This window comes from Dama dama, chromosome 29, assembly GCF_033118175.1.
Source record: "Dama dama isolate Ldn47 chromosome 29, ASM3311817v1, whole genome shotgun sequence".
NCBI lineage: Eukaryota > Metazoa > Chordata > Mammalia > Artiodactyla > Cervidae > Dama > Dama dama.
Window position 1 is genome coordinate 49,023,928 of NC_083709.1, and position 16,686 is coordinate 49,040,613.

The window sequence follows — 16,686 nt, forward strand, 5'->3', positions numbered from 1 at the left end:
TGGCCACCTGATGCGAAGAGCTGACTCATTTGAAAAGACCCTGATGCTGGGAAAGATTGAGGGCAGGAGGAGAAAGGGACGAGAGAGGATGAGATGGTTGGATGGCATCACTGACTCAATGGACATGGGTTTGGGTGGACTCCGCGAGTTGGTGATGGACAGGGAGGCCTGGTGTGCTGCGGTTCATGGGGTCACAAAGAGTTGGATGTGACTGAACTGAACTGAATATACTTGTTGACCATTTGTCTTTCCAGGCTGTATTTTAAATATCTGCTGACTTTCTTCAGCAAGAGATATGTACTTGGAGTATATATTCTCCTCCTGTATTACATAGTTGTTTAAAGTAATTTGCTTCACGTGATCAAGTTTGTATGGTTAAGAATGCTAGCCAACATGTTATCTTATGTTGTTTTGCTTTTCAAAGTAGAGGATTCTCTGCCTTTAAAATTTTTTTCCATAGGAAATAAATTTCAAATAGCTATTAAGTTTACAAGTTATTTTTACAAATAGGTGATGTGTCACTTAATTTTAGACAAAGCATGCATAGGATTATAAATAGAATTTGTCATTATATCATTGACATATAGCTGAAAGTGTTAGTTCATTTTTAGTGATTCTTTTAGAGTTCTAAACTTAAGGTATTCATTAAAGTATATAACTCCAAGGAATCAGTCACCAGTACTGCTTTTTATAATGTGTATTCTCAGTCATGTCCAACTCTTTGAGACTCCATGGACTGTTGCCCACCAGGCTACTCTGTCCATGGGATTTTCCAGGCAAGAATACTGGAGTGGGTTGCCATTTCCTACTCCAGGGGATGTTCCCGACACAGGAATCAAACATTCCTGTCTCCTGCATTGGCAGGCAAATTCTATATTAAGTATATTGAACCGTGAACTTCCGGATGTTCAAGCTGGTTTTAGAAAAGGCAGAGGAACCAGAGATCAAATTGCCGACACCGATTGGATTATCGAAAAAGCAAGAGAGTTGCAGAAAAACATCTATTTCTGCTTTATTGACTATGCCAAATCCTTTGACTGTGTGGATCACCACAAACCGTGGAAAATTCTTGCAGAGATGGGAATACCAGACCACCTGACCTGCCTCTTGAGAAACCTGTATGCAGGTCGGCAAGCAACAGGTAGAATTGGACATGGAACAACAGACTGGCTCCAGATAGGGAAAGGAGTATGTCAAAGCTGTATATTGTCACCCTGCTTTTTTAACTTATATGCAGAGTACATCATGAGAAACGCTGGGCTGGATGAATAACAAGCTGGGATCAAGATTGCCGGGAGAAATATCAATAACCTGAGATATGCAGATGACACCATCCTTATGGCAGAAAGCGAAGAGGAACTCAAGATTCTCTTGATGAAAGTGAAAGAGGAGAGTGAAAAAGTTGGCTTAAAGTTCAACGTTCAGAAAAGTAAGATCATGGCATCTTACTTTTCCCCATCACTTCATGGCAAATAGATGGGGAAACAATGGAAACAGTGACAAATTTTATATTTGGGGGGCTCCAAAATCACAGCAGATGGTGACTGCAGCCATGAAATTAAAAGACGCTTGCTCCTTGGAAGAAAAGTTACCACCAACCTAGACAGCATATTAAAAAGCAGAGACATTACTTTCCCAACAAAGGTTTGTCTAGTCAAGGCTATGGTTTTTCTGGTAATCATGTATAGATGTGAGATTTGGACTATAAAGAAAGCTGAGCACTGAGGAATTGATGCTTTTGAACTATAATGTTGGAGAAGACTCTTGAAAGTCCCTTGGACTGCAAGGTGATCCAACCAGTCCATCCTAAAGGAAATCAGTCCTGAATATTCATTGGAAGGACTGATGTTGAAGCTGAGACTCCAATACTTTGGCCACCTGATGCAAAGAACTTACTCATTGGAAAAGACCCTGATGCTGGGAAAGATTGAAGGTGGGAGGAGAAGGGGACGACAGAGGATGAGATGGTTGGATGGCATCACCAACTCAATGGACATGAGTTTGAGTAAAGTTGGGGAGTTGGTAATGGACAGGGAGGCCTGGTGTGCTGCAGTCCATGGGGTTACAAAGAGGCAGACACGACTGAGCGACTGAACTGAACTGAACTGAACTCCATCATATGTAATAGTGTTGCAATTGGCAGTTTTCTTAAGGTATCACACACATTATCTCACTTGACTCTCAAGCTAATTTTGAACCTTAAAATGTTGAATGATGTACAATCAAGATCATATAGTGGTTAATGTGGATCTCACTTCAAACCTATGGATGAAAAACTATGTTTTTTTTTTCTTTTTAGTGAGTAAATGCACAGAAGGAGAGATTCTCTGCCATCTTTGTAACACCTGTTTTTGTTGCCATAACCAAATGAGAGTGACAAGCTCACCTCCTCCTGTAATGTGTATTAGGATCATAATCACTTATATTTGAGTCTTGTTCTATTCATTCGTAAGTTTATTTCACAACCTTTAACCCATTTTATCCTTGAAATAATCACATAAATTAGATAAGGCCAGAAGTATTGCTTTTATTTGCACCCAAAAGGAAAACACTCTCCAGGAAATGGTGTTTTTTGAGATTGACAGTGAATTAATGAAAAACCAGAGTCGGAATCCAGGGCTTTAGGGTTTTAGATGTACACTGGTGATCTGTCACTTGCCAACTTGAATGTGTAGAATTTGATGTATTAGTAGCTACTATATAATTAAGGTTAAAAGTGAAAGGGAAAACAAAAGTACAGTCTGTTTTTCCATCTGTCTGGCATTTTACAATTCTTCATTGCAAAATAAGATATTGTTGTTTGTTGTTCAGTCACTAAGTCATGTCTGACTCTTTGTGACCCCATGAACTGTAGCCTGCCAGGATCCTCTGTCCACAGAATTTCTCAGGTAAAAATTCTATAGTGGGTTGCTATTTCTTTCTCCAGGGGATCTTCCCAACCCAGGGATCAAACCCACTTCTCCTACATTGACAGGTGCATTCTTTACCACTGAACCATCAGGGAAGCCCCTTAGCAATATTAGCCCATAGATTTGTGAGAGTCTATCTCTTTCTCCTATCTGAGAATATAATGGCTGTTTTAGTTTGCGTAGGACAGAACTCTCTAGAGAAAAACACTAAATGAAAGTGAGGAGAAACACACACACACACACACACACACACACACACACACACACACACATCCTACTCTGATTCTAAGTTAAAAATATTAAGGAAATTTGAAGTGCATGGTCAAGTTAATAATTGACATGTCTTCAATGAAGCCAAAATTTTATTTTGACTTACTTCTATTTTGAGTATAATAGAGTGTATTGTTAGTATTTAATTAAAAATATATTTCAGATTTTGGTATTTTGTAGTTACACATTCATATTTTTCAAGGTTATGCATTTTTAATTGACTTTATTATACTATTGCTAATGGGAAAATCACCTTAATTTAATGGAAATCAGTAAGGAAGTAGAATCACTTAATAAATTTGCCTTCCAACAGAAGTTGCAAGGATCCCTGTATATCCTCTCCTACATTCTACATTGCCACATCTGGGAACATTGCTTAGTATATCTGTAAACTTGCTTGTGTATTTGTAAACATTGCTTATTATATTTTGTAAACTTAATTGGGGACAAATACATATTTTCCCCAAAGTGTACCTCGGAAGTCATTGAGAGATGGTGATGCAGTGTTTACTCATCATCATAAGACTTTCCCTTTGAGATGCTTTTTCTTACGGTGATGAATTGTCAGCCTTCCAAAAATCTTTTTTTAAATTGGTTCTGACCCATTTGTGAACTTGATTATGATATTAAACTGGTTTTTCCCAATGAGTACCTATCTAGTTCTCATAAGGATCTAGTCAAGTCCTAATGAAGATTACCTCTTTACTACTCTGTTTGAAAGAGTTGAGCCAACTGCTTCATTTATGAAATTATTCCATGGAAAGTCATGCACTGTACCAATCTATTAGACCTCTAACTTCTTTTAATAGGAAAAGTAGGCTGAATGCTAATCCTGATCACTAACACTGGCTGCATCTGTGTCTTTTCTCTTGGAACAGCTCAATGGTTATTCGGGACTTAACTCTACGCAGTGCTGCTAGCTTTGGCTCCTTCCACCTGATCCGTCTACTCTACGACGAGTACATGTTCTACTTAGTAGAACATCGTGTTGCTCAGGCAACAGGAGAGACACCCATAGCAGTCATGGGTGAGGTAAGAGAAGCTAAATGAGCTATGACCCACAAGACTTTCTAAAAAGATCTGAATTTTATTTTATTCTAAATATTAATTATCAAAGCGATGGTTTCTAACCAATGAGTTTTGGACTCCAGAGAGCCTGTATAGTTATCTCAGGGGGTCCCTAAATCCCTTTGTTCATATTTTATTAGTCAAAAGATTCTAAAATTGTGGATGATATCATGGAAAAGTATATGGAATATTTCAATATGCTATAAAAGCCTCTATATAACAAAAAAGCTTGAGAATCACTGGACTTAAAAATCCTTAGTATTAGTCAACCATAAAACAGAATCAGATAATGCCATTTGCAGCAACATAGATGGTCCTAGAAATTATCATACCAAGTGAAGTAAATCAGACAAACACAAATATATGATATTTATATGTGGAATCTAAAGAAAATAGTTACAAATAAATTTATTTACAAAACAGAAACAGACATACAGACATGGAAAACAAAATTATGGTTACCAAAAGGAAAGCAGGGAAGGGATAAATTGGGGAATATAGGATTAACAATAATATAAATTGGGCTTCCCTGGTGGCTCAGACGATAAAGAAGCTGCCTACAATGCAAGAGACCTGGATTCAATCCTTGGGTCAAGATCTCCAAGAGAAGGGAATGGCAACCCACTCCAGTATTCTTGCCTAGAGAATTCCATGGACAGAGGAGCCTGGTGGGCTACAGTCCATGGGGCCGCAAAGAGTCAGACCTGAGTGACTAACACATAGGTTTGACAGATGTACACTACTGTATATACAGTAGATAAACAAGATTTTGCCATATGGCACAGGGAAATTTATCCAATGTTTTGTAATAAAATATATTGGAAAAGAACTGAGAAAAAAGTTTGCAGATATATATAAATATATATATATATGTATATAGCCAAATCACTTTATTGTATACCTGAAACTACCACAGTATTGTAAATCAACTATACTTGAATTAAAAAATAAAAACGTTATTGACTGGAAAATAAGGAAGATTGATGTTTCCAATGAGCCTATGGGCTAGGAACTGAGAGGAAAAAGTTAAATATGTATCTTGTTGACTCTTTATCCAAGTGCCCAGGAAAAGAATGAAGGATAATACCAATGATGATGAAAGTGATAGCCAACATTCTGGGAGCACTTACTATGTGCCAAACATAGTCCTAATTCCCTTATATATATATATATATATATATATATATATATATAATAAAGCATTTAATACATATAACAACGCTTTGACATAGGTGCTACCTCATACTGTTTTACTGATGAGAATCTGAGGTTCAGGACAGAAGCTAAGGCACAGAGAGATTAAAAGGTTATATATCTAGTAAGCGGTGGAGACCTCTTTTAAGTATTTAGTCTGATTTTCACACCCATGCTCCTAATCACTAAAGATGTAGAAAAAAAATTCCCTTCTTCATAATTTCTGGATAGTGCCAAGATGTCATTGATATGTTCAACATGTTGTAAAGCTAAAATGCTGAAGTTAATATATACAAGGTTGGTCAATATATTGAGGGATAGATGTACTTGCTTAAATGATTCAGCACTGGCTCACTTTTGTTGTACTGTACTGGATTTTGACTGAATCCAGATTTTGCTAAATTATACCAGATTAGGCAATGTTACATTTTATCATCCAAAGCAGTCAAGAAGACATATTCACTTTTAAACTATGCATATGTGCTTATTTAAATTAGAAAATAGTAGTTTTATAAATATGATGACAAAGTATAAATTAAAATATATAGTAAAATACCTCAAGGACCTATTATGTAAGTATTCTAATATAAATAAAATACATGTGAATTTTATTTAGAATGTTGGTTAAAATATTCTTCTTTCCCTCTTTAAAATCCCTTGCTGTTTGCTGATCTACATATATTTGTATGTTTCTTAATGGTGATTGTGCCTAAATGATGCCAATTATGTATATATGAGAATTAAGCAAGATTCATTTTAGCTTTTAAATTACGGGCAGATCCTCATGTGACCAAAGCAGTCTGAACTTTTCTTAGATTTGACTTTCCCTCAGTGCCTCTTTTCTTAGTTCTTCTCTAATTATCTGGTTGCAAAATGCCCGATTGGCAAGTAGATTAAATACTATAAACTTTCTTAACCCAGGGCCCAAAAAGTTCTGAAGTAGGCATCCCTTTTGGTATATTTAATGCATTTGGCACATACCGCCTATGCTCCAGGACCTCTATAACAGGATGACCAGGATGATGATAATAGGGATTCTCATTAATACCATGTGGCTAATCCTGATATATGGTCTTTGCTTCCCTTGCATCTTTAGGGAATAAAAGCTGTGGCTGTAAGCCAGTGACATGGCATGAAGACTTAACTACTTCCTCATATGCTAGTATAGGAAGTCCTGGCTCACCAGAATTAAAATGGCTTTATATAGTCTATACTGCCAACAAACGTTCTAAATGGCTTTTTTTTTTTTACCTTAGGTAAACAATGTAAATGAATAAGACACTGCCACATGATTCAAAAATATGACACAAAATCTAGATCAGAAAGTGTTCTTCTCTAAGATCAAAGATCTAAGCATACCTCTTGATTTCTTTGCTTACTATCTCCTTACTCAGTTTATAGGAAAACCCTCTGAATTGTCCATGCTCATCATTATTCAGTCCAGGCCAAGTAAAGCTAATTTTACAGGTTTGATCTCCCTGTAGGATTTATGCCTCATAGAACAATGAGCCATTATAGACTTGTTAGCTATGGTCATATTATCATATCTAAAATTTCTTGATTCTTGGGGAAAGGAGAAAGAAATGCAAGAGAAAGGAAGGCTGTTTTCCCATGTATCTTTTCATGTGTTACCCTAAGCCTACCCTAGAAGTCAGATTGGAAGTTAAAAGGCTTTCATGTGTCAAGGCTCAACTGTAATCTTAACTCCTTAGATGACTTCCATTTCAAAAGAAAAGGTCCAGAAGTGCCTGTGTATATGTGGGCACGACGCCACAGGCCAAAATCCATGGAAATCCATAAAAATTCACCATTACTCTCAATTGCAGCTAGTGGTTTTCAATCATCAATAATAACAACTGCAGTTGTCACTACTTAGTGTGAGTTTATTATACCCTGAATGAAATTAAGCTCTTGATCTATCTACTAATGGTCCTTTCTCAGTAATTGGTACTCCCCCTGTCGATCAGGTTGAATATGTGAGCAACATCTTTACGTATCTTTCTGTTTTGACCTACGTGTCCAATCAGTTACTAAGTCTGCCCTTTCCCAAACTCCCCATAGTTGTAGGCAGTATCATCTTATGCAAATGCAAACCTGATTGTGTTATACCCTCTTAAAACCCTTCAGTGACTTTATCTTCTGCTAGTTAAGAAACAAAAGTCTTTCTATGGTATAAGATCTGGCCTTTCTCTCTGATCAAACTCACTCTGTCTCTTCCAAGTCTTTCTGTTGCAATTACAGTAGTCTTTTCTCTGTTCTTACTCAAGTTTTTCTCATCACTGGACAAGTGTGTAAATGGTTATTTGACCTAGAACTGTCTGCCTGACTCTCTTTGCCCATTCTAACTCCTTCATGTCTTAAATACCAGTTCCTCTAAGAGGTCCAGTTTCCCTCAGACTACATTAGATACTCCTTTTCTCTCTAATTTATACTTTTCTTTTTCATTCTAGAACCTGCAGAATAATAATTGCACAGTGCTTTGTATGATTTGTGTTATTATAGACTTATTGCCTGGAAATAATGGAGGACTTTGAGTCAGAAGAATTGAACTCTGCTTACAGTTCTGTAACTTATGGTAGTATAATCTTGGGCAAATCATGTTCACTTAGGCTGATTTTCTGACTTATCTCTAAAATTAATGTATTCATTTATTTAACAAGTACTTCTTATGCATCTTTGTTGTTCAGTCGCTCTGTCGTGTTCGACTCTTTGTGACCCCATGGACTGCAGCACGCCAGCCTTCCCTGTCCTTCACTATCTCCCAGAGTTTCCTGGAAATCGGGTCCATTGAGTCAGTGATGCCATCCAACCATTTCATCCTCTGTTGCCCTCTTTTCCTCCTGCCTTCTGTCTTTCCCAGCATCAGGGTCTTTTCCAGTGAGTCGGCTCTTCACATCAGGTGACCAGAGCATTGGAGCTTCAGCTTCAGCATCAGTCCTTCCAATGAATTTTCAGTGTTGATGTCCTTTAGGATTGACTGATTTGATCTTGATGTCCAAGGGACTCTCAAAATTCTTCTCCAGCACCACAGTTTGAAATATCAATTCTTTAGCACTCAGCCTTATTTATGGTCCAACTCTCATATCCATACATGACTACTGGAAAAACCATATCTTTGACTATATAGACCTTTGTCAGAAAAGTGATGTCTCTACTGTCTCAGTTTGCCATAGCTTTTCTTCCAAGGAGCAAGTGTCTTTAAGTTTCATGGCTGTAGTCACCATCTGCAGTGATTTTAGAGCCCAAGAAAATAAAATCTGTCAGTTTCCATGGTTTCCCCATCTATTTGCCATAAAGTGATGGAACCAGATGACATGACCTTAGTTTTCTGAATGTTGAATTTCAAACCAGCTTTTTCACTCTCCTGTTTCACTTTCATCAGGAGGCTCTTTAGTTCCTCTTCGCTTTCTGCCATTAGGGTGGTGTCATCTGCAATTCTGAGATTATTGATATTTCTTCTGGCAATCTTGATTCCAGCTTGTACTTCATCCAGCCCAGCATTTCGCATAATGTACTCTGCGTAGAAGTTAAATAAGCAGGGTAACGATATAAAACCTTTATGTACTCCTTTCCCAATTTTCAACCAGTTTGTCATTCCATGTCTGGTTCTCTTGCTTTTTGACCTGCATACAGGTTTCTCAGGAGGCAGGTAAGGTTGTCTGGTATTCCCATCTCTAAGAATGTTCCACAGTTTGTTATGATCCACACAGTCTTATGTATCTATTCTATAATGTTTAGGATATAGTGATGAACAAGATGAATTTTGACACTGCATCCATGGAACTTATATTTTAGTAGTGGATACATATTTGTTAAATGTTCACATAACTATATAGCTATAAATTCTGAGAAATACTGCAAAGGAAAATTAAAAGGATATAGGAATACTTAGGGCTTCCCTGGTGGCTCAGCTTGTAAAGAATCTGCCTGCAATGTGGGAGACCTGGTTTTGATCACTTGGGTTGGGAAGATCCCCTGGAGAAGGGAAAGGCTACCCACTCCAGTATTCTTGCCTGGAGAATTCCCTGAACTGTACAATCCACGGGGTCGCAAGGAGTCAGACATGAATACTTAATAATATGTTATTACTATTATATTAGTAATACTTAAGGAATACTTAATAATATTCATTTGTGAGTTAATATTATTTTTAACTCATTTTACAAACGGTGAATTGAGACACAGAGCCATCAAGTCACACAGAGTCACACAGCTACTAGGTTATAAAATCAGGTTCAGAAGCCAAGCATCCTGGCACGATTAACCCTTGCTGATATTCTGCCATGCTTGTTACCTGCTGCTGGATAGAGTGAGACTGAAACAAGAATAGTTCAGATATCAGTGATGGGAAAGTGAAAAAATAGTCACAAACTTTACTAGACATTTGTTTTACATTTATAGGTGTTGTATTTGGGACAGATATCAGACAGCTAAGAGGCTTCCCTGGTGGCTCAGCCATAAAAAGTCTGCCTGCAGTGCAGGAGACATGGGTTCAGTCCCTGGATTGGGAAGATCCCCTGGAAAAGGAAATGGCAACCCACTCCAGTATTCTTGCCTTGAAATCCCATGGACAGAGAAGCCTGGTAGGCTGCAGTCTATGGAGTCGCAGAGTCAGACATGGCTTAGTGACTAAAGAGAGAGTCAGCTAAATAGATCCAGACACAAGGGAAAAGGTTTCCCTTTTAAAGTAGCTTAAGGGACAATGTATCTTTTCATTAATGTGAATTCAATAAATGTTTTTAAATTAACATTATTTACATTATTTGAGCAAGCAGGAGAGACCAATACATCATGTTTTATGTATAAACACTGTATACAAACATACAGTTTTGTTTTTGCATTCCCTGTAGCACTATTTCAGTTGTTGAAATGAAGGCTACCATGTAATGGAACTCCCAAATAAAAGAGCATCACCACTGTGAGTTTTCTTCTAAATATCAGCCTGCTACTACATAACACCAACTAGCAAGTTATTTAAAGTATTTGCACTTCAAAAATGACATTATTATTTTTATTTTTTGTCTGGGTGATAAAAAGGAAACCATTTATTTACTGCTAAAATTTATGCAATTTTTTGAATTTTATTTAAATATTATAAATATGCCAATAGACTTTCTGGCAGTGATAAAATTTTAAGAGAAGGGATAAAATAAACAAGTTGCATCTGTTTGCACACTTGTTAAATTCTTTTAAAAATCATAAGGTTTTCTGTTCAGCTTTGACACAGAAAATTGAACAGAAAAATATCCTTTTATTTGGATCTTATGACTATTTGAAGTATATTTGGAAGTTTATGGCATACATGCTTCATTACTTTAAAATATATGTAGTCTTAATATAGTCATTGAATCTACAAATTTGTATTGCTGCATAAAATGATTTTTTGTGACAAACATTTTTATGTTTAATGTATTAAGTATATTTAAATTGTCTTTATCATAATATAATTATACTTAATAGAATATCTAAGACATCTATCTAATCAACTTTTTGAAATAAAATTAGGAACCAAAACATGCTTTAATTTTTGGTTGTGAATATCAATATTAAAAATATAATATTTTAGTAATATTTTAGTGAAAAAAATAAGGCACTCTTAAGGATTTACCATTAAAAGAAAACTGTCTTGGCTTCAGTAAAACTGATATACTCAGAGGGAAAGGGAAAAAACTGTTTAAAACCTAAAAAGTGGAGAAGAGCAGTAATAATTCACAGGCAAGCCTTTAGGATAAAATTGAGTGAAAAGTTCCATTTGATAGAAGTACAACCATTGTAAACAAGAATGAATGCTCAAAGTAAAATCAAATTAATGATAAACAGATTTCATTGAGCACTATTATTCTAGTGCATCAAGGGAATACACTGAAAATGTAGTTGTTGAATAGTAGACTTGTTATAGAATATTTTAAAAGGGATTATATCACAAGTTAAAATCATTTGCAGGAAAAAAGCACATCTTGGAACAGTAGTGACTTATCAAATATAATGAGTACTTGTCAAAAGTTTTATTATTTATAACAAAGCTTACTTTTTATTAATATTTTTTCTAATTGAGGACTGGCCTGGTGACAATTACTGTGCCGAATGCCTTACATTCTTATTTAATATTCACCAAAATCTTGCAAAGGGTCTCTTCGTGTCCCCATTTCACTCATAAGGAAAATACAGGTTGAAAGTCACCCAATATCAGAACTAGTCAGTGGTAGAGCTGACTGTAGAAAGTCAGTCAGTCTCACTCCAAATAGCCAAATGAGTTCAATCCACATTTTAGTTTTTCACTGCATAAATTGTTTATAGATAGTTTCAAAACAGGGACTAATTTATTTGTGTCTGTACTTTACTACTCCCCCCAAATGCATGCACACCCACAGTCATACACAAACTAGATGCCTGGCATGAAAGCTTTCATTATGTTGTTCCAGGGCAAGGCTTCTTTCCTCTGCTTTGCAGGTTGCATCTTGATAGTCCTACCACCCTTCCCCTTATCCACTTTTTGCTAGTTAGCAAACTAAATAGAGTATTAGTCTAAGCAAATTGCAATTGGAAAGCTTAATCTGCCAGAAAACAACAACAACAACAAATTATACCCTTCAGTTCCTCTGTACCCACCCACAGACTAGACCTAAATCAAAATTATGTTTTTAGAATTTGCAGTTTGCTTTTAGCTGTAAATCTGCTCCTCTACATTAGCACAATTCTAACAACTTGAACATAAATGATAAAAGTGACCCCCTGGAAAACCTTTCTCCTACACTTCATCCTCCAAGTTTCTAAGAATTATCTCTGTAGACATTTTCCATTTTTTCTCCTCTTTCCTGGTTTATCATTCTGCTCCTTACTCTCCTCGCATTTGAGAAAAGCATCTATTGACTCAGCACCTCAGAGCTGCAACCTTGTCCCTCTGGGATGGATCCCTGCGCATTAGCTTCCTCTACTTGGTTTCCTTCGTGGCTTGCTCTGGGCTCTAACCTCTCCTCACATCCTCTTCAGGGAATGGAGTTTTGCTTAGAGATCTGGTCTAAACACAATCCAGCAATAGGTTCCCCCAAAATACTCATTCAAGATTGTTGTCGTTCAAGCACTAATTCACATCCAACTCTTTGCAGCCCCATGGACTGCAGCATGCCAGGCTTCCCTGTCCTTTACCATCTCCTGGCATTTGCTGAAACTCATGTCCATTGAGTCAGTGATGCTATCCAACCATCTCATCCTGTGTCATCCCCTTCTCCTCCTGCCCTCAACCTCTCCAAGCCACAGGCCTTTTCCAGTGAGTCGGCTCTTTGCGTCAGGTGGCCAGAGTATTAAAGCTTCAGCTTCAGCATCAATCCTTCATTCGTGGTGAAGTGAAAGTTGCTCAGTTATGTCTGACTCTTTGCAACTCCATGGACTATACAGTTCATGGAATTTTTTAGGCCTGAATACTGGAGTGGGTAGCCTTTCCCTTCTCCAGGGGATCTTCCCAACGCAGGAATCGAACCCACGTCTCCTGCATCGCAGGCGATTCTTTACCAGCTGAGCCACAAGGGAAGCCCTCGTTCATGGTAGGAAGTAGAAAAAATAATAGAAAGACAGAATACCAGCTAACAGAATGTCTCATTTCATTTCATGATGAACATACTGGATTTCCATATCAGGAAAATAAAGCTCCTAGACTAGCTCCCAGAGGGGTAAGTGCTCCCTCTCCCCAGAATATGCCTTCAGTATTTCAGAGAGCCTCTGTATGAAGTTGGGTTTTCATGAGTGCTTACAACTAGAGCTTGGTTTTCCCAGAGAGTTTGGAAGTGGGCAAAGAGAAGAAAATCAAAATCCAAGATTTCTGGACATTTTTCAAGAACTAAAATGGTCAGTATAGACAATAGGAACGGAAACTCAGCACACTGGCCTCTTCAACAACGTCCACCACTGGGCTCTTCACTTAGAAACAGTTCGCTGGTAGCCCCAGCCTTGGAGTCAGCTAGGTGTGAAAGGTTCCCTGGCATAGATTAAGCATGACAGCGCCCCCTGCTGGCCTCCTTGCCACACTCTCTTCCTGTACCCAGCCCATGTGTCTGGCCCTGCCGTTGTCTTCCTGATATTTTTGCTCACAGACACAGGTGAAGATGGTGGTCGCTGGTACTCCATGGAAAGAAACAGTCCTTGTTTGAGATGGGTAAGCTCCTCAATTCACAGGAATGGTTTTCTGCTTTTCACCATCACTGTACTAAAATACACGTTCATATAAGTATGAGAGACTTTCAGTATGTATATGGGCCAGGTGTGCTAATCCTACAAGTACTTCAAATCTGATTCACTCTAGTGGTAAAAGTCTTGTTACAAAGAGAACATGTTTCTACACTCTCATCACCCTTGTCTCCCCAGTTAATAATTTTCAAAAAAGGGAAGTGGCATAATCAAAATAAGAAGTGCTCGCTCCCCTGACATAATAAATTAATACCATGGTTTTCTGATAGATAGTGAAGGTGGCCTCAGTGGGAGCCTGTCTGTAGTTAAAAGCACCAAGGTTCTTTCTTTTCAGCCTATAGTTTTATTTGCATAAAGGGTATACTGCCAGGCCCCACCCAAACATTGGCAGGGCCTGTGGTACCCTGCATCTGAATATTCTAAAAGTTATGAATCAAACTAGAAATAAAACCTGTTCTATCCATCTAGGTTGAAAAATATACTTTGATAATAACTTGGAAGACTGGATTTAAATTGTAAATTCTTAGGCTCCTCCTAGTTCCGTACCAGAATATGGTGACACAGTGCTGAGCCGTGGCCCAGCCTCTGTCCCCTGGACCACGCCTCCTCTCTCAGGTATCACTCCCTGCCTACATTGTGAAGAGCCAGTGCTCCTGCTTGTGCGGCACCTTGGTCCAGTGTTCAGGTTTCGTCTGTCTTTTGCAAATAGCTGCCGCTCCTCCTACCCCACCCGCCACACCAGCTCTCCCTTCTTTCCTCCGAAAGGTGGACCTGTACAGGCCTGAAAGGGGACTTCCTGGTTTTAGGCAGGAAATTCTGGGATCTCAGATAACAGAAGTGTGGCCTGGGGGTAGGAGTAAAACTCAGGCTTCCGGAGGGCACACCACGTGACCCAGCGGGCTCCTCGCTCTGTGGCGAGGGCCGCGGCACAGCCACGTGACCCAGCGGGCTCCTCGCTCTGTGGGGAGGGCCGCGGCACAGCCACGTGACCCAGCGGGCTCCTCGCTCTGTGGCGAGGGCCGCGGCACAGCCACGTGACCCAGCGGGCTCCTCGCTCTGTGGGGAGGGCCGCGGCACAGCCACGTGACCCAGCGGGCTCCTCGCTCTGTGGCGAGGGCCGCGGCACAGCCACGTGACCCAGCGGGCTCCTCGCTCTGTGGCGAGGGCCGCGGCACAGCCACGTGACCCAGCGGGCTCCTCGCTCTGTGGCGAGGGCCGCGGCACAGCCACGTGACCCAGCGGGCTCCTCGCTCTGTGGCGAGGGCCGCGGCCATTGGGAAGCCGAGACAGGGCTCTCTGTGATGTGGGGCTCAGGACAGAGGCCCCTCTTGGTGTGACCTAGTGGGAGCATTAAATGTTCCTGTTTTTGAAATTACTTTTCTCCTCAAAAGCAACTAAGGCCTGTATTCCTTCTTCTTCACTACCTGCTTACTCACTCATGAGTGCTTCTTAGAGGTTTTTTTCTTGAAATATAATTGCCCGGCAGTATTAATTTCAGATGGAGGGAATAGTGATTCACTCTTTTTATAGATTTTACTCCCCGTTTAAAGTTGTTACAAACTAATGCCTTTATTTCCCTCTGCTGTAAGTATATTCTTGTGAAAGTGTTAATGGCTCAGTCATGTCCAACTCTTTACAACCCCATGAATTGTAGCCTACCAGGCTCTTCTGTCCACGGAATCCTCCAGGCAAGAATATTGGAGTGGGTTGCCATTTCCTTTTCAAGGGGATTTTCCCCACCCAGGGGTCGAACCCAGGTCTCCTGCATTGCAGGCAGATTCTTTACTGTCTGAGCTACTATGCTGCTTATCTATTTTATACATAATAGTTTGTTTAACTTCTTAGAGATTTTGAAACCGTGTAAAGGCAGATAAATTACTGTATCCCTAGGGTGCGGAAGGGAAAAAATCCTGAGGAGTCAGAATCATGATGAAAATAAGCTACCTGGGTATAGAGTAGCCAATAGCACAAGTTGCCAGGATAGCCAGCTAGTCTGAAAGGGTAGAACCAACAGTGAATGTTTGGCAGAATTTGCCTTGGCGTGAAGTAGACTAGCAGAAATCTTACCCATCTTTGCAGGCTTCAGTAAAGCTATTTGGAAATACATAGAAAAGTCTACCTCTAGAGTGAAAAAACGGCCAAGGAACACACAGTTTTGCCAAATGGAACATTAACATACCTTGCAAATTTTCCCTGGCTGCCCAGATGATGTGGTCATGATTACTGATGAATCCTCCCTCCCCAGGAAGGGGTGAACTCTTCCAGCATCCCAACAAGTGAGGTCTTTGTCTCAGGCTTTGAACACCTTCCTTCTATCCCTAGTCTCTGTGTTGAGGGCTCCTGTGGAGCCTCCCCAGTTTGCTGTCTGGGCCCCCTGACATCCTCCACATTGTTTCAGTTTCCAGCTATCACAGTATACAGCTTGCCTCCCTCACTGTGGAAAGTTCAGTGCTGCTGGATCTGGCGTGTAGTGGTCTCTGGAGTAGGTCTGGGGGCTGCGTTCCCCTGTGCCGAGCCTGGTTCCTCTCTTGGTGATGAACTGTGATGAACTACTTCTCAGCTGCGTGGCCACAAGTCAGGGTCGTACTCAGGGTTGCTCCGAAGGATGCTGCCCGTCGTCGCACTGGCTGTGCTGACGAGTCTCCCTCTTATGCTTCCTGGCCATTACTACTCGTGGTAAACTCGTGGTCTAACAGACACCCGCTGGCTACCTTGACCACACATTTTTCAGCCTGCTTTTGTCTAGGAGCATGCTCATTATTATGACCCCTTGTTAGACCTGGAGGAAACAGTTTCTAAGGTTAAGAGGTCTATCTTCCTAAAAATAACAGATATGCTTTCTCTGCATCCCATTCAGTTTCTGCTTTAGAATGTCCCCTATTTATCTGGCTGACAGTTTTAATTCCTGTGTACATCCAAGGCCATATGCTTTCTACCCCAGAGAACATGTTAAATCACTTAATTTATATTCTCTCCTCCTTGTATGAAACATTCTGTCTCTCTGACCTTCTCCCCCTTTCCATCTCTCCCTCCTGATCCCTAATTCCCTCCCTTCCTAAACTGA

The 16,686-nt window shown here is 39.7% G+C and overlaps 1 protein-coding gene across 1 annotated transcript in view; it reads left to right on the forward strand.

Annotated features, from left to right (window-relative positions):
- RFX3 (regulatory factor X3) overlaps positions 1-16,686 on the forward strand; it is a 308,381-nt gene that overhangs the window by 276,623 nt on the left and 15,072 nt on the right. Inside the window, exon 16 of the mRNA XM_061132931.1 lies at positions 4,058-4,211. Coding sequence (XP_060988914.1) covers positions 4,058-4,211 — 154 coding nt within the window. The remainder of the gene's footprint in view (positions 1-4,057; positions 4,212-16,686) is intronic.